General features: G+C 38.3%; 1 protein-coding gene across 8 annotated transcripts in view; it reads right to left on the bottom strand.

Annotated features, from left to right (window-relative positions):
- Positions 1–21,802, bottom strand: part of LOC129464103 (UDP-glucose:glycoprotein glucosyltransferase 2) — a 264,841-nt gene that overhangs the window by 69,157 nt on the left and 173,882 nt on the right. For all 8 annotated transcript variants that reach the window (XR_008651434.2, XM_055245067.2, XM_055245066.2 and 5 more), the window contains 3 exons: positions 18,231–18,389; positions 17,811–17,896; positions 1,672–1,756 (listed from right to left, as the gene is read on the bottom strand). Coding sequence is in view for 7 of the 8 variants with exons in the window: in XM_055245067.2 (XP_055101042.1) it covers positions 1,672–1,756; positions 17,811–17,896; positions 18,231–18,389 (330 nt within the window). In the remaining variant the exon portion in view is untranslated. The remainder of the gene's footprint in view (positions 1–1,671; positions 1,757–17,810; positions 17,897–18,230; positions 18,390–21,802) is intronic.

The raw sequence follows: 21,802 nt of genomic DNA, 5'->3' as shown, positions 1-21,802 counted from the left end.
GCGAGACTCCGTCTCAAAACAAAAACCAAAACAAACTACTGAAAGACCTAGGGTATGGGTAGGCTGCAGAATATTTCTAATTGGTATCTTTCATCATTCATAAAAATTCTTAGCCATTATTTCTTCAAATGTTACTTGTACCCCATTCTTTAATTATCTTTGAAATTCCATTTAGTTTACTTTTATTTATCCAACAAATACTCATAAAGTGCTTTATCTTATCTTCATAACAGTCATGTAAGGTATATTCTATTGTTAACCCCATTTTACAGATGAGGAAATGAGACAGAAAGAGATTATGTAATCCGTCCAAGGTCACACAGCTAGTAAGTGGCAAAGCCAGTTTTAAATCCACTACTGGTAATCTTAGACTTTCACACTAGCGTGTGTGTGTGTGTGTGTGTGTAATGCTCTCTTCTATATTTTCTTTTTTTCCTGTCTCTGTTGCATTTGGTATACTTTTTCTGGCCTATCTCCCAACTTGCTAATTTTCTCTGAAGGCATGTTAAAGCTATCTACTGAATTATTAATTTTGGTATTGTATTACTCAGTTTCCAAAGTTCTACTTTAAAAAAATCTGATACATATGTTTTACAGTTTCATGTTCCCTGCAGTTATTTTTAAACTCATCTTTAATTTCTTTTAAAAAAAAAGCACAGCTGTTTCAGAGACTATTCTAATAATTCTAATATCTTGAGTCTTTGTGTATCAGTTTTCTGTTTCTGCTAGTTTTGTGTATTTGGTTAACTTTGAATATGAGTTGCCCTTCATACTAGAAAAATTTGATTTGCAGCTTAGGCTATTGTAATCTTATTCCAGAGATTTATGGGTGTCTCTTCCAGATATCTCTATATCCTATCAATCTGGAACAATTTTAGTACCAATTCAAGGTTCAGGATTCCCTGGCCTACTTAGCTGACACAAATTTGGGCTAAAAGACAATGAGGAATAATTTTTTATGTTTCATCCTTAGCCTGAAAATAGAGCTAGTTTATTGTAGAGAGGGTCTTCTAATAGATTATTTTATGTGGGGTCTGGGTTCCAATTTTTGTCCCCTAACCCATCAAATTAAATAAAAATGGCAAAGTGTGACAGGACAGAAAAATGTTCCCAGGACAACAGCTTCCTTGGGTCAAGAGAAGTTTCTGTGCTTGCTTATTTCACTAGGCTCGCATTTTCCCTTTAATTTTGGTTTTGGGTTTCCTTATTATCCTTATTATCAGTTCATTGTTTTTAAAATTTTTAAAAAATTTTATCTAATATTTTCACTAGTTTTAAGCAAGAGGGTTGGTCCAATAAGAATCTGCTATCATTAAAATCTCCCTTTCTCTACCTCTTTAAAAAACAGCACCTTTTCTTTTTAGAGCTAATTTTTCAGTGCATGTTCTTGATCTCATCTCTAGAGTCCAATTTGTAACGTTATTTGGCTACAGACAGATTTAGTAGATATATTTACAGTTATCATAATGTAAAAAAAAATCCTTCTATCTTCAAGTTCTGTTTTCCTTTGTGAACTTAATTTTCTTCTTTTTTTACTGCTGGAGTTCAAATATAACATTTTAGGTTGTAAAATTGTAAAGTCAGTTGTAAAATAAATCAATTAATTAAAAAACAAAGAAGATAATTCTTAATATTAAGAACAAAGCCTATAAAAAGTTCTGCCCCACATACTTTTACTTCCAGTATCTTGCTTTTGAAGCTGTTTAATACAACAATGACATCTCCTAGGTCTGCTTGAGAGTCAGTTCCTTTATGCCTAAAAATAGAAAAATGTACCCATAATTAAGAATACACATACAATTATGATGGCATAACAAATAAACTCATTTTGCAATAAACGTAAGTCCAATATCACTAGTGCATATATCATGTTTTTCTGTTTCTATAGTCAATTAAGATATAATATACTGTAGTTTTCAAAATTATCCAATAAATTTTAACTCAGTACACATTAAAATTGTAAAAAAGTAACTCATTAAATTCAATACCACCCAATCACTCTGAAAGTTCAAATTATGACTTATCTTTGCTGTTATATACCAAGGCTATCACACAACTAAAATCTTTCACATCCCTGATATATTGCAATGATAATTACAATTTTTTTTTTTTTTTATTTTTTTTTATTTTATTATACTTTAGGGTTTTAGGGTACATGTGCACAATGTGCAGGTTTGTTACATATGTATCCATGTGCCATGTTGATTTCCTGCACCCATTAATTCGTCATTTAGCATTAGGTGTATCTCCTAATGCTGTCCCTCCCCCTTCCCCCCACCCCACAACAGTCCCTGGAGCGTGATGTTCCCCTTCCTGTGTCCATGAGTTCTCATTGTTCAATTCCCACCTATGAGTGAGAACATGCGGTGTTTGGTTTTTTGTCCTTGCGATAGTTTACTGAGAATGATGTTTTCCAGTTTCATCCATGTCCCTACAAAGGACATGAACTCATCATTTTTTATGGCTGCATAGTATTCCATGGTGTATATGTGCCACATTTTCTTAATCCAGTCTATCGTTGTTGGACATTTGGGTTGGTTCCAACTCTTTGCTATTGTGAATAGTGCCGCAATAAACATACGTGTGCATGTGTCTTTATAGCAGCATGATTTATAGTCCTTTGGGTATATACCCAGTAATGGGATGGCTGGGTCAAATGGTATTTCTAGATCGAGATCCCTGAGGAATCGCCACACTGACTTCCACAATGGTTGAACTAGTTTACAGTCCCACCAACAGTGTAAAAGTGTTCCTATTTCTCCACATCCTCTCCAGCACCTGTTGTTTCCTGATTTTTTAATGATGGCCATTCTAACTGGTGTGAGATGGTATCTCATTGTGGTTTTGATTTGCATTTCTCTGATGGCCAGTGATGAGGAGCATTTCTTCATGTGTTTTTTGGCTGCATAAATGTCTTCTTTTGAGAAGTGTCTGTTCATGTCCTCTGCCCACTTTTTGATGGGGTTGTTTGTTTTTTTCTTGTAAATTTGTTTGAGTTCATTGTAGATTCTGGATATTAGCCCTTTGTCAGATGAGTAGGTTGCAAAAATTTTCTCCCATTGTGTAGGTTGCCTGTTCACTCTGATGATAGTTTCTTTTGCTGTGCAGAAGCTCTTTAGTTTAATGAGATCCCATTTGTCGATTTTGGCTTTTGATGCCATTTCTTTTGGTGTTTTAGACATGAAGTCCTTGCCCACGCCTATGTCCTGAATGGTATTGCCTAGGTTTTCTTGTAGGATTTTAATGGTTTTAGGTCTAACATATAAGTCTTTAATCCATCTTGAATTAATTTTTGTATAAGGTGTAAGGAAGGGATCCAGTTGCAGCTTTCTACATATGGCTAGCCAGTTTTCCCAGCACCATTTATTAAATAGGGAATCCTTTCCCCATTTCTTGTTTTTGTCAGGTTTGTCAAAGATCAGATAGTTGTAGCTATGCGGCATCATTTCTGAGGGCTCTGTTCTGTTCCATTGATCTATGTCTCTGTTGTGGTACCAGTACCATGCTGTTTTGGTTACTGTAGCCTTGTAGTATAGTTTAAAGTCCGGTAGGGTGATGCCTCCAGCTTTGTTCTTTTGGCTTAGGATTGACTTGGCGATGCGGGCTCTTTTTTGGTTCCATATGAACTTTAAAGTAGTTTTTTCCAATTCTGTGAAGAAAGTCATTGGTAGCTTGATGGGGATGGCATTGAATCTATAAATTAGCTTGGGCAGTATGGCCATTTTCACGATATTGATTCTTCCAACCCATGAGCATGGAATGTTCTTCCATTTGTTTGTATCCTCTTTTATTTCATTGAGCAGTGGTTTGTAGTTCTCCTTGAAGAGGTCCTTCACGTCCCTTGTAAGTTGGATTCCTAGGTATTTTATTCTCTTTGAAGCAATTGTGAATGGGAGTTCACTCATGATTTGGCTCTCTGTTTGTCTGTTATTGGTGTACAAGAATGCTTGTGATTTTTATACATTAATTTTGTATCCTGAGACTTTGCTGAAGTTGCTAATCAGCTTAAGGAGATTTTGGGCTGAGACAATGGGGTTTTCTAGATATACAATCATGTCATCTGCAAACAGGGACAATTTGACTTCTTCTTTTCCTAATTGAATACCCTTTATTTCCTTCTCCTGCCTGATTGCTCTGGCCAGAACTTCCAGCACTATGTTGAATAGGAGCGGTGAGAGAGGGCATCCCTGTCTTGTGCCAGTTTTCAGAGGGAATGCTTCCAGTTTTTGCCCATTCAGTATGATATTGGCTGTGGGTTTGTCGTAGATAGCTCTTATTATTTTGAGATACGTCCCATCAATACCTAATTTATTGAGAGTTTTTAGCATGAAGGGTTGTTGAATTTTGTCAAAGGCCTTTTCTGCATCTATTGAGATAATCATGTGGTTTTTGTCTTTGGTTCTGTTTATATGCTGGATTACATTTATTGATTTGCGTATGTTGAACCAGCCTTGCATCCCAGGGATGAAGCCCACTTGATCATGGTGGATAAGCTTTTTGATGTGCTGCTGGATTCGGTTTGCCAGTATTTTATTGAGGATTTTTGCATCAATGTTCATCAAGGATATTGGTCTGAAATTCTCTTTTTTGGTTATGTCTCTGCCAGGTTTTGGTATCAGGACGATGCTGGCTTCGTAAAATGTGTTAGGGAGGATTCCCTCTTTTTCTATCGATTGGAATAGTTTCAGAAGGAATGGTACCAGTTCCTCCTTGTACCTCTGGTAGAATTCAGCTGTGAATCCATCAGGTCCTGGACTCTTTTTGGTTGGTAAGCTATTGATTATTGCCACAATTTCAGAACCTGTTATTGGTCTATTCAGAGATTCAACTTCTTCCTGGTTTAGTCTTGGGAGGGTGTATTTGTCGAGGAATTTATCCATTTCTTCTAGATTTTCTAGTTTATTTGCATAGAGGTGTTTGTAGTATTCTCTGATGGTAGATTGTATTTCTGTGGGATCGGTGGTGATATCCCCTTTTTCGTTTTTTATTGCATCTATTTGATTCTTCTCTCTTTTCTTCTTTATTAGTCTTGCTAGCGGTCCATCAATTTTGTTGATCTTTTCAAAAAACCAGCTCCTAGATTCATTAATTTTTTGAAGGGTTTTTTGTGTCTCTATTTCCTTCAGTTCTGCTCTGATTTTAGTTATTTCTAGCCTTCTGCTAGCTTTTGAATGTGTTTGCTCTTGCTTTTCTAGTTCTTTTAATTGTGATGTTAGGGTGTCAATTTTGGATCTTTCCTGCTTTCTCTTGTGGGCATTTAGTGCTATAAATTTCCCTCTACACACTGCTTTGAACGTGTCCCAGAGATTCTGGTATGTTGTGTCTTTGTTCTCGTTGGTTTCAAAGAACATCTTTATTTCTGCCTTCATTTCATTATGTACCCAATAGTCATTCAGGAGCAGGTTGTTCAGTTTCCATGTAGTTGAGCGGTTTTGACTGAGTTTCTTAATCCTGAGTTCTAGTTTGATTGCACTGTGGTCTGAGAGACAGTTTGTTATAATCTCTGTTCTTTTACATTTGCTGAGAAGAGCTTTACTTCCAACTATGTGGTCAATTTTGGAATAGGTGTGGTGTGGTGCTGAAAAAAATGTATATTCTGTTGATTTGGGGTGGAGAGTTCTGTAGATGTCTATTAGGTCCACTTTATGTAGAGCTGAGTTCAATTCCTGGATATCCTTGTTAACTTTCTGTCTCGTTGATCTGTCTAATGCTGACAGTGGGGTGTTAAAATCTCCCATTATTATTGTGTGGGAGTTTAAGTCCCTTTGTAGGTCACTGAGGACCTGCTTTATGAATCTGGGTGCTCCTGTGTTGGGTGCATATATATTTAGGATAGTTAGCTCTTCTTGTTGAATTGATCCCTTTACCATTATGTAATGGCCTTCTTTGTCTCTTTTGATCTTTGTTGGTTTAAAGTCTATTTTATCAGAGACTAGGATTGCAACCCCTGCCTTTTTTTGTTTTCCAGTTGCTTGATAGATCTTCCTCCATCCCTTTATTTTGAGTCTATGTGTGTCTCTGCACGTGAGATGGGTTTCCTGAATACAGCACACTGATGGGTCCTGACTCCTTATCCAGTTTGCCAGTCTGTGTCTTTTGATTGGAGCATTTAGCCCATTTACATTTAACGTTAATATTGTTATGTGTGAATCTGATCCTGTCATTATGATGTTAGTTGGTTATTTTGCTCATTAGTTGCTATAGTTTCTTCCTAGCCTCGATGGTCTTTACAATTTGGCATGTTTTTGCAGGGGCTGGTACCGGTTGTTCCTTTCCATGTTTAGTGCTTCCTTCAGGAGCTCTTTTAGGGCAGGCCTGGTGGTGACAAAATCACTCAGCGTTTGCTTGTCTGTAAAGTATTTTATTTCTCCTTCACTTATGAAGCTTAGTTTGGCGGGATAGGAAATTCTGGGTTGAAAATTCTTTTCTTTAAGAATGTTGAATATCGGCCCCCACTCTCTTCTGGCTTGTAGAGTTTCTGCTGAGAGATCAGCTGTTAGTCTGATGGGCTTCCCTTTGTGGGTAACCCGACCTTTCTCTCTGGCTGCCCTTAACATTTTTTCCTTCATTTCCACTTTGGTGAATCTGACAATTATGTGTCTTGGAGTTGCCCTTCTCGAGGAGTATCTTTGTGGCGTTCTCTGTATTTCCTGAATCTGAATGCTGGCCTGCCTTGCTAGATTGGGGAAGTTCTCCTGGATAATATCTTGCAGAGTGTTTTCCAACTTGGTTCCATTCTCCCCATCATTTTCAGGTACACCAATCAGACGTAGGTTTGGTCTTTTCACATAGTCCCAAATTTCTTGGATGCTTTGTTGATTTCTTTTTATTCTTTTTTCTCTAAACTTCCCTTCTCTCTTCATTTCATTCATTTCATCTTCTATCAGCGATACCCTTTCTTCCAGTTGATCGCATCTGCTACTGAGGCTTCTGCATTCTTCGCGTAGTTCTCGAAACTTGGCTTTCAGCTCCATCATCTCCTTTAAGCCCTTCTCTCCATTGGTTATTCTAGTTATCCATTCTTCTAATTTTTTTTCAAAGTTTTTAACTTCTTTGCTATTGTTTTGAATTTCCTCTCGTAGCTCAGAGTAGTTTGATCGTCTGAAGCCTTCTTCTCTCAACTCATCAAAGTCATCCTCCATCCAGCTTTGTTCCGTTGCTGGTGAGGAACTGCGTTCCTTTGGAGGAGGAGAGGTGCTCTGTTTTTTAGAGTTTCCAGTTTTTTTGGTCTGTTTTTTCCCCATCTTTGTGGTTTTGTCTACTTTTTGTCTTCGATGATGGTGATGTACAGATGGGTTTTTGGTGTGGATGCCCTTTCTGTTTGTTAATTTTCCTTCTACCAGACAAGACCCTCAGCTGCAGGTCTGTTGGAGTTTACTAGAGGTCCACTCCAGACCCTGTTTGGCTGGGTGTCAGCAGCGGTGGCTGCAGAACAGCGGATTTTCGTGAGACCACAAATTCAGCTGTCTGATAGTTCCTCTGAAAGTTTTGTCTCAGAGGAGTACCCAGTTGAATGAGGTGTCAGTCTGTCCCACTGGGGGGGTGCCTCCCAGTTAGGCTGCTCAGGGGTGAGGGACCCACTTTAGGAGGCAGTCTGTCCGTTCTCAGATCTCCAGCTGCGTGCTGGGAGAACCACTACTCTCTTCAAAGCTGTCAGTCAGACAGGGACATTTAAGGCTGTGGAGGTTCTCGCTGAGTTTTTGGTTGTCTGTGCCCTGCCCCCAGAGGTGGAGCCTACAGAGGCAGGCGGGCCTCCTTGAGCTGTGGTGGGCTCCACCCAGTTCGAGCTTCCTGGCTGCTTTGTTTACCTAAGCAAGCCTGGGCAATGGCGGGCGCCCCTCCCCCAGCCTCGTTGCCGCCTTGCAGCGTGATCTCAGACTGCTGTGCTAGCAATCAGCAAGACTCTGTGGGCATAGGACCCTCCGAGCCAGGTGCGGGACACAATCTCCTAGTGTGCCGTTTTCCAGGCCCGTTGGAAAAGCGCAGTATTAGGACGGGACTGACCCGATATTCCAGGTGCCGTCTGTTTTCCCTTTCTTTGACTAGGAAAGGGAACTCCCTGACCCCTTGCGCTTCCCGAGTGAGGCAATGCCTTGCCCTGCTTCGGCTCGCGCACAGTGCGCTTCACCGACTGTCCTGAACCCACTGTTAGGCACTCCGTAGTGAGATGAAACCGGTACCTCAAGCAGAAATGCAGAAATCACCCGTCTTCTGTGTCGCTGGGGCTGGGAGCTGGAGACCGGAGCTGTTCCTATTCGGCCATCTTGGCTCCACGATAATTACAATTTTTTACACTTCAAAGTTGTTTATGTATCAAAGGAGTTCTACACCATTCAACTTTTTAATATCCACCAGTCGTTTTCAAATGCCAAAATTTGAAGTACATTGTTAAAATAATGAGACTGAAAATGTGTCTATGATGTCCATCTGCATCACTTGAATGTTTCCGTTTTGTATTACATATAATGCAGTTTTTTTCCCGCCCATTTTCAAAATTGCTTAAACAAATATGGCAACTGTGCTCCATAATTATTTTTTCAAACTATTCTCACTATGGACTAAAAAGTTCTATCATATTTACAATAAAGTTGAGTTTTGTTGAAGGGGAAGCAATCAGATGTCAAATTAGTAGTTACTTTTGAGTTGTTATATATAATATATACTTTTAACATTTTTCCAAAATGAACACCCGGGGAGTCTAGCAGTATCATAACTGACACATCTTTGACTTTCTCTTACTCCCAATTCCTGAGCTGAGGTGGTTAAACCAAAGTAACAGGCAGAACTCTGTCCAACAATCACCACTAGAAAACAGAAAGAAGCCAGGTGTGATGGCTTACACCTGTAATCCCAGCACTTTGGGAGGCTGGGGTGGGAGTATCACTTGAGTCCAGGAGTTTAAGACCAGCCTGGGCAACACAGCGAGAACAAGTCTCTGCAAAATTTTTTGAAAAATTAGCTGGATGTGGTGGCCAGCGCTGTGGTCCCAGCTAGTCAGGAGGCTAAAGTAGGACGATTGCTTGAAACTGGCAGATTGAAGCTCCAGTGAGCTGTGAGCCGTGATTGTGCTATTGCACTTCCATCTGGGCAAGAGAGACCCTGTCGCAAAAACAAAACAAAACAAAACAAAAAAGGATCTAACTTGTATAGTAGAAGCATTGTCAAATTTCTTAAAAACTTTCAGCTGCTTATGGTCACAAACACTACTCAAGGGCATTGACAACTTTAGCCATTTAATCCCCTGTCCACTGAGACTCAGAGAATAAAGCCAGCTAGCACAGCACTACAGCTAGACCTAGACAAATTCTAACACAAATCTCTTTCCACTTCCATCAGGTAGCAGAGGTAGTAATGGTGACAAGCTCTCATTTTAATTCAGGCACTGTTTTTTTTTTAATTTATTATACTTTAAGTTTTAGGGTACATGTGCACAACGTGCAGGTTTGTTACATATGTATACATGTACCATGTTGGTGTGCTGCACCCATTAAATCTTCATTTAACATTAGGTATATCTCCTAATGCTATCCCTCCCCCTTCCCCCCACCCCACAACAGGCCCCGGTGTGTGATGTTCCCCTTCCTGTGTCCATGTATTCTCATTGTTCAATTTCCACCTATGAGTGAGAACATGCGGTGTTTGGTTTTTTTGTCCTTGCGATAGTTTGCTGAGATCCTTGCAATAGTTTGCTGAGAATGATTTCCAGCTTCATCCATGTCCCTACAAAGGACATGAACTCATCATTTTTTATGGCTGCATAGTATTCCATGGTGTATATGTGCCACATTTTCTTAATCCAGTCTATCATTGTTGGACATTTGGGTTGGTTCCAAGTCTTTGCTATTGTGAATAGTGCCGCTATAAACATACGTGTGCATGTGTCTTTACAGCAGCATGTCTTACAATCCTTTGGGTATATACCCAGTAATGGGATGACTGGGTCAAATGGTATTTCTAGTTCTAGATCCCTGAGGAATCGCCACACTGACTTCCACAATGGTTGAACTAGTTTACAGTCCCACCCACAGTGTAAAAGTGTTCCTATTTCTCCACATCCTCAGGCACTGTTTTAAGCACTTCATAGATGCTCACTTGCTTAATCCATACAACCATCCTTTGAGGAAAGTACAATTATTATCCTAGATCCAAAATGAGTCTAGATAGTCTGGCTCTTCACCACTGTACTATCAGACCTTTACCAACAATGCTAAGCACCTGAAACCTCTGGATACATGAGGAAAATTAGCAGCTTAAATGAAGGGAACAAGCTAAGCAGTCAGAGGAAATGGACTTCATTGATAAGGCATTAATGCAGAAAAAAGGGAAGCATTCAAATAATTCATATTCTCAATGAGATTCAAAAGAATACTGAATCTCAGTAAAAGCCATTTACTTCAAAATGAAAGAATTCACTGTGTCAGAAAGCATGATTAATAAAAAAAGCACTCATACATGTGTCTCCTGAAATTCTAAAATACAATTTATATTTTCAGAGAAGAAATGTAAATCAGATTGGCTTCATATTTTTCATCCAAAACACTAACTGGTAAGAAACAATAATGAAGCCTTGTTTCAAGCATTCTGAATAAAATTATAATGCTGTTATTCAATACTTAGGAAAGTTATAATTCATACAGAATTGCAAAAGAAATTTTTAAACCTTTGAGGACCACCTCAAAGTTTTAAACATTTGAGGGTACACCACTAATGTCTCTGAAAAAACGTATTTGTGGAAAGGTGGTGTATATTATGATATGGCAGGCAACATCCCACCTTTAGCATACACTGCAGTAGTTAGAAAGATACACCCATTTTTGTTGTTGTTGTTACTCAACTCTTTTGCAGCTAAGGTTTTGGTTGATAATTAGATTCTGCTAAACAGATAGATACATTTGCATGTTATTTGGAACTTAGAAGTGAGTGGGGCAATGTGCTGATGCTTGCCTAGCTTCTTTTGTCAAGCACAGTCATGGAGACATTGAGATTTTCTACTTCAGTGTTCCAGTGTGTAATTGCTTAGCTTTCTGGGTACCAAAGGCCAGTTGATGTGTTGCTGGCAGCAGCTTCTAGCTTTCTCTCACTTCTGATGATGGGGAAGTAGCAGCTCTTTCTGGTTGGTCAGTTCCTTGGCTTTGTTCTCAAGCATTCCTAGGATCCAGCCCTCCTGGAGAGCTTGCTCCGCCAGTCCTTCCCAACACAATGTAAAAGCATCCAATTGCTTGTGTTAAACACTTCTATGATACTATGGGAAGTCAGCCATCTGCTACGATTTGAATGTCCCTCCCCTCCAAAACTCATGATGAAATTGTACTGCCATTGTGGCAGTATTAAGAGGTGGGACCCTTAATAGGTGATTATAGGTGATGAGGCTCCACCCTCATCGGGTGGAACTGGTGCTACCACAAAAGGGCAAGTTTGGCCCTCTCTTGCTCTCTCTTGTCCTTCCGCCTTCTGCCACAGGGCAATGCAGCAAGAAGGCTTCTGCCAGATGCTGTCCCTCAATCTTTCCAACCTTCCAGAACTATGAACCAAGAAATTTCTGTACATTATAAATTGCTCAGTCACAGGTATTCTGTTACAGCAGCAAAAAATGGCCTAAGACACCATCTAAACAAAAAATGAATGTGAAAATTAAAAGACATAAAAAAACTGTGATCAATAGTGAATTCATTAAAATTTACATTTAACTAATGGTAATATGATAGTAAAGAACTAAATAGAATATTGGGGGTAGGGGTAAAAGGATGCTAGAATGCTTCCACTGAAACCCCAAGAGATAGCTACCAGACACTGAAGTGAGTATGCATAGTCATCCATTCTCAATACCCTCACAATATGCAGATTGCCCCTCAGAGAGATTAAGCATATAAAAATGTTCAGAAAAGGGATTGTGTGAGATGAAGGCAGAAGAGTTTCCTTACAGAGAGCTGTTGTTAGATTGTGAGTCTCCACCACTATACTCTATGAGGACGGAAGGGGAAAAAGTATTGCCTTCTCATTCTAAACTCAGTAAGGTAGACACTTTAAGGAGAAGACACTTTGCAATACATATTCTGAAGTTGGGATGCACAGAGGACTCATGTCTGGGAAAGTTAAAAGTGTACATGGAGCAGGAATGGATATTTGAGGACTGATTTATTGCTCTAATTGAGGAGTCAGGAGAGTGCTTACTGCCTCTGCAACTGGTCTGAACTAGAGTTTGTTGGGCAACTGATGTCTAGGTATTTCCACAGATCAGATGCAGCCAAGAAGGAGAGCGATTTGGTTTTGTTGTTACCAAAGGGTAGTCATGTGTCCTGCCAATATGGCAACCAGGAGGTATGAGGAGACCACACCAACAGAACCAGGAAACTAAAGGAGAGTGAAGTACAGCAATAGAAAACTTTTAAGAGTCAACAGAGAGTGAGTTTTAACTACTGCAGAGCCAGCAAAGTTACGGTGGACCAACTTGAGTACCTGAGGAGAAAGAACGGAAAGCCTTGTTTGATATCTTTGTCCTTCCTCCTATATAAAACATGGGAGAAACAGTTCAGTCTCAAAGGTACTGAACTAAAATTGATTACAAGTGTTACTTTGGCAGAAAAGATTTCTGTAAAGATTTCAAATGAGAAGTCTAGCACAATAATTTGGCATTGAAGGTGCATAAATAAAGTATCTAATATTCTCTACAATTAATTAGGAAAATCTGAGGAGCATTTGTCTAACTTTGGTAGAACTACAAAGAAATAAAGGAGAATAGTTTTCAGACTTTTTGTATTCAAGGTAAGTAACAGCCAATACTGAGTATACACAAATAATCTGCAGTTAATGACTACAAAAAACTGACAGACACAGAAAGTACACATTGTGGGCATTATGCCTCAGAAGTGGAAAGCCGAATTTAAAAAAATCAAATAATTTAGTCATGGCTTTAAAATCTGAACTTAGAAACTCATATCAATATTATTTTAGCTTAGATTTTTAGCAGGTTTCAGGAATATTTTTCCTAATTATAAAGGTAATATCAATTAGAATTAAAACATAAATTAGGATAAACAACATCAGTTTTTGTTATATTTTATATTGACCTCGTTAGACTTTTTATTACACAGTAACATGTATTTTTTTCCATTTTGGATAGCTAGTGACATTAATCATATGTGGAATTAAATTATGACTAAGTATATGGTTTTATTGTTTATAAGTAATACAAACAAATTTGTAAGTTATTTCTACTGCCAAAAGTTGTCTGTGAATGAGAAGAAACAATTTGCACCAATATGTTAGTGGTACTTCAAATATAATATCAAGAACTATTTTCTCTCTAAAACATCTTTATGAACTCTGTATGATAGAAAATAATAGTAAAGAAGATAAAACAGAACCTAAATCATGTATAGTTTTAGTTTTACATAATACATGTGCTATTGTATAACTGTATTTGTAAAAGAAGGAATAAGTGGAGAGGAAATGGACATTTACTCAATATTCTACAATGATTTTCTCATTTAGTCCTTAGCAAAACCTCACAAGGGAGGTAGGATTATTCCCTTTTGTAATGACGAAATAAAGACTACAAATAGCAAAGAAACTTATACAAGATCATACAGATAGTTGGTGGTACAGAAGGGATTTGACTCACAATTCATAAACAGGGCTTTCCCTTTGTGAAACATAATGGTGAAACGGTAGTGGCAGATACAGAAATGCTGAGTTCCTGGCAATGCAGTTTGCACAAAATTTAAAAAGCAGAAACAAAGCATGAATGCTTCTTAAAATTATATCTTGAAACCATGGCTTTTATAAGGGTCAATATAAATGTTACAGTCTATTTTGCTCATTTTCTGTACTACCATAGCACTCTTTTATAGAACTTAGAACATGTAATAGTCACTCATTTTCTTGACTATCTTTTCTACTGGAATGAGTTTTGGGAGGGTAGGAACTGTGTATTTGTAATAGGAATGACACAGCAAGGTAGCATAGGTTGCTGCATAGGCATTAGAACAACTTACCCAAATGGGTCCAGCTGGTAGCCAAAGATAAGAACTTAGAGGTACCCCCTTCCTGCCTAGCAAACTGGGCTTCTGTTGTCCTGCCTTCCCTTCAAACACACCAAAAGTGACCCATGCTCTATTCCCTTGTATATACTGCTAGTTGCATGCATGCTCTCTCTTTCTCTCTGCCTGACTCCTCTTCCTTCTTGCCTGATGTGACCTAGAGATGGAGCTCTTCCTGCCCAGGATTTGTAATAAATCTTTGAACTTATTTCTTATTGTGGTGGTGTATTAAATTTGCACCACCCATTGGAAGAGCCAGGGACTATCCCAGACCGGGTTTTCTCGGGGATGCTGGGGAGAACACAAGGTTGGGTTCCCAGTGTCACCGCGATGGTCAGGCAAGCATAAACTGCACATGGGTCAGACAAGAGCCACACGGGCATCTGTCAGTATAAACAAGTTTCCTGTGTGAGGAAAACTGGGTCTGGGGTCAGACAACTATGAATTAGACCATCCACCAGGTAAACGAAGTGTCCCATGAAAGGCACACAGTAAACATTCACATCCAGCTGCCTTTCATTCCTCATTAGGGCAAGGTCACTAGCCACTCCAGTACTGGAACTCAATTTGGCTGGGGGTTCTCAAAACAGCATTGTTCAACTGCTTATCTCCAATACTCGTCCTTATTTTTGCCTGCTTATTCCACCGCACCAAGTGATTTCTGTCACTATAGTTTGTATTATCTAGTGTTTTGTAACTTATAAAAGGAGACATGCAGTAGTACAGCAACCCCCACTTACCCACAGGGTATAGGTTCGAAGACACCCACTGGATGTATGAAACCATGGATGGTACTGAACCCTAAATGTATGTTTTTCCTATACATACATGTCTATGATAAGGTTTATTTATAAATTAGGCACAATACTCTTGCCTTTTGTGGTCATTAAGTAAAATGAAGGTTACCTGAATATAAGCACTGTGATCCCATGACAGTTGATCTCATAACTGAGAATGCTACTAAGTGACTCATGGGCAGACACCTGACAAAGGAATGATTTTCCAGGTGGAACAGAGCAGGATAGTGTGAGAGGTCATCACATTACTCAGCAGTGCATAATTTAAAACGTAGGATTTGTTTATTTCTGGAATTTCCCACTTAATATTTTTGGACTATGGTTAACCATGGGCGACTGAAACCACAGAAAGCAAATTCTTCTTCTCCCCTTTTCTCCCCTTCCTCTCCATCCCCTTCCTTTTCCTCCTCCTCCTCCTTATTTTGAGACAGGGTCTCACTATGTTGCCCAGCCTGGAGTGCAGTGGCATGATCATGGCTCACTGCAGTTGCCACCTCGTGGGTTCAACTGATCCTCCCACCTCAGCCTCCCAAGTAAGTAGGACTACAGGCGCGTGCTACTGCGCCTGGCTACTTTTTTGATTTTATGTAGAGGTAGGTCTTGCTATATTGCCCAGGCTGGTCTCAAACTCCTGGGCTCAAGCAATCCTCCCACCTTGGCCTCCCAAAGTGCTAGGATTACATGTGTGAACTACCATGCCTAGCCTAAGTGTAAATTTAAAGTTTCTAGGAACTGTCCAATTGTTCAAAAGTGGTTGTACCACTCTACATACCCAATGGAAGTGAAAAACAGCTCCTGTTACTCCATATCCTCACCAACACTTGATATTGTCATTCTTTTTATAAAGTTAGTCATTTTAATAGATATGTGGCATATCTCGTGGTTTTAATGTAGATTTTCTTAATGACTAACAATGTTAAATACATTCTGTACTTATCCATATATCTTCTTTGGTAGAGTGTCTGTTCAAGACTTTTGCACATTTTTTATCTGGTTATTTGTTGTCATATTGAGTTCTGATAGTCTTTATATATTCTGTATATAAATTCTTTGTCAGATATATGCTTTGCAAAGATTTTCTCCCAGTCTGTGGATTGTCTTTTCATTCTCTTTTTCAGTCATTTACATAAACCCTTATAGTGTGAATATTAACGCATTCTGCAATACAAATGATGTTTAATAAAGGGCTTTCTCAGATCCTGCTGGGATATACGTCATAATATACGATATGTGTACTGTATTAACTTTCCAAACGAAAAACTTCTAAACTCTAAAACACATATGGCCCTAAGAGTTTTAGATGGGAGATGTGCATGTCTACCCTCTTCCTGGAATGTTCCATCTATGGTATGACTAGTAACTTCCTATTAATTCTTCAACTCTCTTAAGGTACTATATCATCTCTAATGTCAATACTGACTTCCTCCTACCCACCTCTACCACAGAACTAAGCATCCCTGTCTCTGTGTGCATAAGCCATTAAGCACATTTATTAACTGACACTATGAGCTAGGTACAGTATAAAATAAAGGGGAAAGAGTGGTGAAAAAAGATACCATAACCCCTACTCCTATATTATCTTTGTTGAGTACAATGTGTGGTATAATAAAAGGTGCTCAGTAAGTATTTATTGAAAGCAATGAAATCTAGAGATATTTATTAAGGGCATAAAAAAGACTTTATCAAGAGTTGGCAAACTATGGCCAGTAAACCAAATCAGGTTTATGGTGTATTTTTTTAATAGCCCTAAGCTAAAACTGATTTTTACACTTTAAAATAATTGTTAAAAAAAATTTTGACAAAGACCACATGTGCTCTCAAATGAACAAAAATACTTACTTTTGGCTCCTTACCAAAAAAGTGTGATGAGTCCTGCTTTCTACTATGGCTCACTGATCAACAGGAAAATTATTGTGCAAAAAAACAATTCCAAACTGAATATAACCGAAGGATAATGGTGTTGTTATGTAAGATATAACGTATACTATATTATCATTAAATGATCAAAATATCAATTATGCTGGTACAGGGAAAAGTCTAAGAGCCTGAATTTGTGGGGGTGGGCCTGGCATTGGGGCTGGGCAACAGCCCGGGGCTTCTGGGGTAGGCCTGGTGGTTGGGCAGGCTTGGAAACTGAATTTACCAGGCAGATTTGGAGCTTGGGGCTACAGGATCTGGCAGCTCAGTCTTCTGGTACCAGCATTAAGTGAGAGCTGTGAGGCCTACCTGGCTTTGGGTTTTACTGGGGTGAGCATGGTTTTGGGGTCCAAGGCAAAGTCTGCTGTTCACTTCCCTCTCCTTCCTCCAAGGGGGTATCTCTCCAGCTGTGCTGTATCAGGTGGAGGAAGGAGTGATGCATGTAATGTAAATTATCCTACACTCTTCAATGTGTCTTTCTTATTTCTGTGCTACACTGCAGTGCTGTAACAGCTCACCTCGTTCCTTAGTTTTTATTAAGGTAGTTTCATGTGTGGAGTGGATAGTTGTTCAAATTGATGTTTCTGCATGGGTATGAGCACCGGAATGTCCTATTTTGCCCTCTTGCTGATGTTCAGACCTAACCCAGTCATCACTTTTTTTTTTTTTTTTTTTTTTGAGACAGAGTCTTGCTCTCTGTCCCGGGTTGGAGTGCAGTGGTGCGGTCTCTGCTCACTGCAACCTCTGCCTCCCGAAGGTTCAAGCAATTCTTGGGCCTCAGCCTCCTGAATAGCTGAAGTTACAGGTGTGTGCCACCATGCCTGGCAAATTTTTGTATTTTTAGTACAGACGGGGTTTTGCCATGTTGGCCAGGCAGGTCTTGAACTCCTGGCCTTGTGATCTGCCTGCCTCGGCCTACCAAAGTGTTGGGATTACAGGCTTGAGCCACTGTGCCAGGCCAATCTTAACACTTTAATTGTTGTTTTGATTATCTTGGTTGTATTACACTAAAAACGTATTTATGTGTAAAAATTTAAAAGCAGTCTGCATAACTCACCCAACTATTTGATAAATATCTTCAGATTTTCCTTGGTGTAACCTCAGTATCCAAGCACCTGGGTTTGCTTTTAATTGAAAATACCCCTTTTAAGATGAGAAAAAAATAATCATTGAGTAATATCACTAAAAACCACGGAATTGCTCATGAATACACGAATGATCCAAGAAAGTATTTACTAACTGTAGAATGAATAAATTCTATAAATCAATTCCAAGAGATTTTACAATAACCTGTTAAAAAATTATGAAAGTATGATTTTCCCCATTTTTGTTTTATTTATCTTATTCAAAGATTCAATTTTGTTCTCTGCAAACTGTTCAGCAACAGCAGAATAAAGATTATTTCATTTTACTCTTAGGAAAACAGAGAATTTCACCAAAACATCAAATTAAATATCATCAATTAAATAATACTTACATGATTGGCCATCACTATTGTATCAACCACAACAGGTTTATTTTTTGTGCCTAGTGTGAACTGCAGACCCCGAGGAGGCTGTTCTGTCACTTTATCAAAGCATTGTCCTTCCAGTAGTAAGTATTCTAGTTCATATTCTGCTGTCACAGTTTTCTCACTCTGTGGAGGAAGTATGTCATTGTTTTTGGTGTTATGTAAAACTCATAATACAAAATTTTGAAATAAATGAATGTGATTATTTTAATATTGGCCAATGTATTTTGGTGGGTAACTTTAAGTTTTTGTTTTACACATGAGTGAATTCGTGAGTTGAATTGATTTCTTCAAGACAAAAAGCTTATGATAAACTTTTTCTTTTTCACGACATCAGCTTTATCTGAACCTCATGATATATGCACCAATATAACCAAGCAGGAAAGACGTGAACATGAGATTTAGACGGGAAATTCCTTAAAGAATCTGCTTCAGTTTGCTGTTGTCCTGAAGCTCCCACTTCAGACTTGGCAAGAAAGCTAACTTACTATCTATTGGCTTTCTTGTAATTAAAAAATAAATGACTATAATCAACTAATTATAATTGATCAATATATTTTTAAAGTTAATTTTAAAAAATTAATAAAAATTAATTTTCCACTTCCAAAGTGGAAAGAAGAAAAAACAGAACGCACCTCAACAGAATAAACACTGATATAAACATCAACACACTGATTTCCATTTCTTGTCTTCATAAATTTTTTTATAAGAAAGTAACCTGCCTTTTCATTAAACATGGTTTTCTAAGAACATGTCTCTGTCTCTATAAACATCATTTTAAATGGCTGGACATTCCACTTGTTTCTGGATTTTTCTCTATTGCAAATGTTATAATAAATATTTTCAAGATGAAGCTTTTCCTCTACTTCATATGAACAGCATAACTAAACATGAAAATAAATCAAACAGTGATTTTCAGAGACAGAATTCTGTTGAGATTGAAGACAGCAATGTTACCTATATCTAATCTTATTTCACCATATTAGGTTTTCAACACTATTGTTTAGTGTGTTTAGGATATAGACTATTTGGATATATTCTGTATTGTATAGTTGTTTTCCTTGACTGCAATTATCTCAGAAATAATTACAATATTTGTTTACAGCATTTCTTTCTTGATTCTTGTTATTTTACTGCTTTTAAGAACAAAAAATAAGTAACTTCTTTGAAGACAGTATTTATTTCAACAACTTTAGTTGAATTCTGAATTAGTTGTTGAATTTACTATTCTAGCGATAAACTTTATATAATTTATTAACCTATTTCCAGAGTCTTTATAGCAATTTACTTGACTGGAAAGATTTCCATGGGATAGTCTCAGAATAATATGAGAATTTTCAAAATTAGAAAAAGATTGTAGAGATCATGTAGTTCAACACCCTCACTTTACAGACAAGGAAGCTATACACCAAAGTGACTATAAAGTAAAGCTTAATTATTTTATTATGAATTAGATACTAGGGAAGAGTCTAAATACACTTACCCAGTTTGTGAATAACAGTATCTTCTTAATTTTATAATATATTAATGTGAAAATTTCTCTTGTTCCTATATATTTATAAAACAGACTTTAATTCTGTTGACTTATTCAAACCACAACATAAAAACATAGCCAATTCCTTTTCCAAAGAGTTCTTTCTAGTGAATATTTTAAGTTTTCATAGAGGTGATTTAAGTTAAATTAGTTCCTATTTTCAAAGCTCATTTATTTATTTATTTATTTATTTGTTTGTTTGTTTGAGACAGGGTCTCACTCTGTTGCCCAGGCTGGAGTACAGTGGCACGATCTCGGCTCACTGCAACATTTGCCTCCCGGGCTTAAGTGATTCTCCCACCTCAGTCTCCCGAGTAGCTAGGATTACAGGTATAGGCCACCACTCCGAGCTAATTTTTTGTACTTTTAGTAGAGACGGGGTTTCACCATGTGGGCCAGGCTGGTCTCGAACTCCTGACTTCAAGTGATCTGCCCATCTTGGCCTCCCAAAGTGCTGAGATTATAGGTGTGAGCCACTGCACCTGGCCACAAAGCTCATTTTTAGCAAAAATATGAAAGTTAGTGATTTTTTGATGCTTATGTTTCCATCTTCCCTTTACATGTTTATTTTGTTTTAAATGTTGTTGATATCAGACATAAATTTAGTACCTTTCAAATATAACCTTGAGAATGTATTAATTTTTTTTATTATACTTTAAATTCTGGGGTACATGTGCAGAACGCACAGGTTTGTTACATAGGTACACACACGCCATGGTGGTTTGCTGCACCCATCAACCTGTCATCTACATTAGGTATTTCTCCTAATGCTATCCCTTCCCCTAGCCCCCCGGCCCCACGACAGCCCCGGTGTGTGATGTTCCCTTCCCTGTGTCCATAGAACATATTAATTTTTCTAATACGATATTAATTGTATTGTTCTTCTGTAGCTGAATAGCTGTCTTCCTTTAAGAAAAGGTTAAGTTTAATTATAAAGACTAACATTTGGGTTTGTTAACAATTGTCTGTAAATATGCTAATCTAGTATTTTTGTTGCTATTGAACGTGATTTTGTGTAACTGCAGACACATTTTCCCAAGTTATTAATAGCAAAGCTATAACACATATCTTGATCTGTGATCTGAACTCTGACAAGCTATCTGATAGTGGAGATGGATAAATGATAGTACATCTTTTCTTGCATCTTATCTCAAGGCAGGTGAAGGCTGAACTTAATGACTTTAGTGCAATCTGAACTTTAAGAAACTATTCAGGACTCGGCAAAAATCCAAGAGAAAGTTTAAGGAATTAGTTTTAGATAATTTGGTGGTTTGAGGCATATAAGGTACGGTAGTCTTCCTTTATCTGTGGTTTCTCTTTGTACAGTTTCAGTTACCCTCAGTCAACCATGGTCCAAAAATAAGTGGAAAATTCCAGAAATAAACAATTCATAAGTTTTAAACTGTGCACTGTTCTGAGTATTGTAATGTTAGTCTCATTTTTGCCAGAGTGTACGTACTTTTCCCCTTTATCTAAAAATCCTTTCTACTATACCAAATGCCTTTGTTATTTTTCCAGGATGGTTGCAGAATATTTTAAGTATGTATAGCACACAATGCTTGACAGTGCTTGTGTTCAAGGAACCCTTATTTCACTTAGTGACCCCAAAGCACAAGAGTAGAGGATGATGACCTACTTTTATAATTGTTCTATTTATTATTAGCTACTAAGGTTAATCTCTACTGTGCCTAATTTATGAATTAACTCTTATCATAGGTAGGTACGTATATAAAAAAACAAAACATGGCCGGGCGCAGTGGCTCATGCCTGTAATCCCAGCACTTTGGGAGGCCGAGGTGGGTGGATCACAAGGTCAGGAGATCAAGACCATCCTGGCTAAGACAGTGAAACCCCATCTCTACTAAAAATACAAAGAATTAGCCGGGCATGGCAGTGGGCACCTGTAGTCCCAGCTACTCGGGGGGCTGGGACAGGAGAATGGCATGAACCCAGGAGACGGAGCTTGCAATGAGCCAAGATCGCGCCACTGCACTCCAGCCTGGGC

This window comes from Symphalangus syndactylus, chromosome 15, assembly GCF_028878055.3.
Source record: "Symphalangus syndactylus isolate Jambi chromosome 15, NHGRI_mSymSyn1-v2.1_pri, whole genome shotgun sequence".
Classification (NCBI taxonomy): Eukaryota; Metazoa; Chordata; class Mammalia; order Primates; family Hylobatidae; genus Symphalangus; species Symphalangus syndactylus.
The sequence above is the reverse complement of the archived record's forward strand: the minus strand, read 5'-3'. Positions and strand labels throughout refer to the sequence as shown.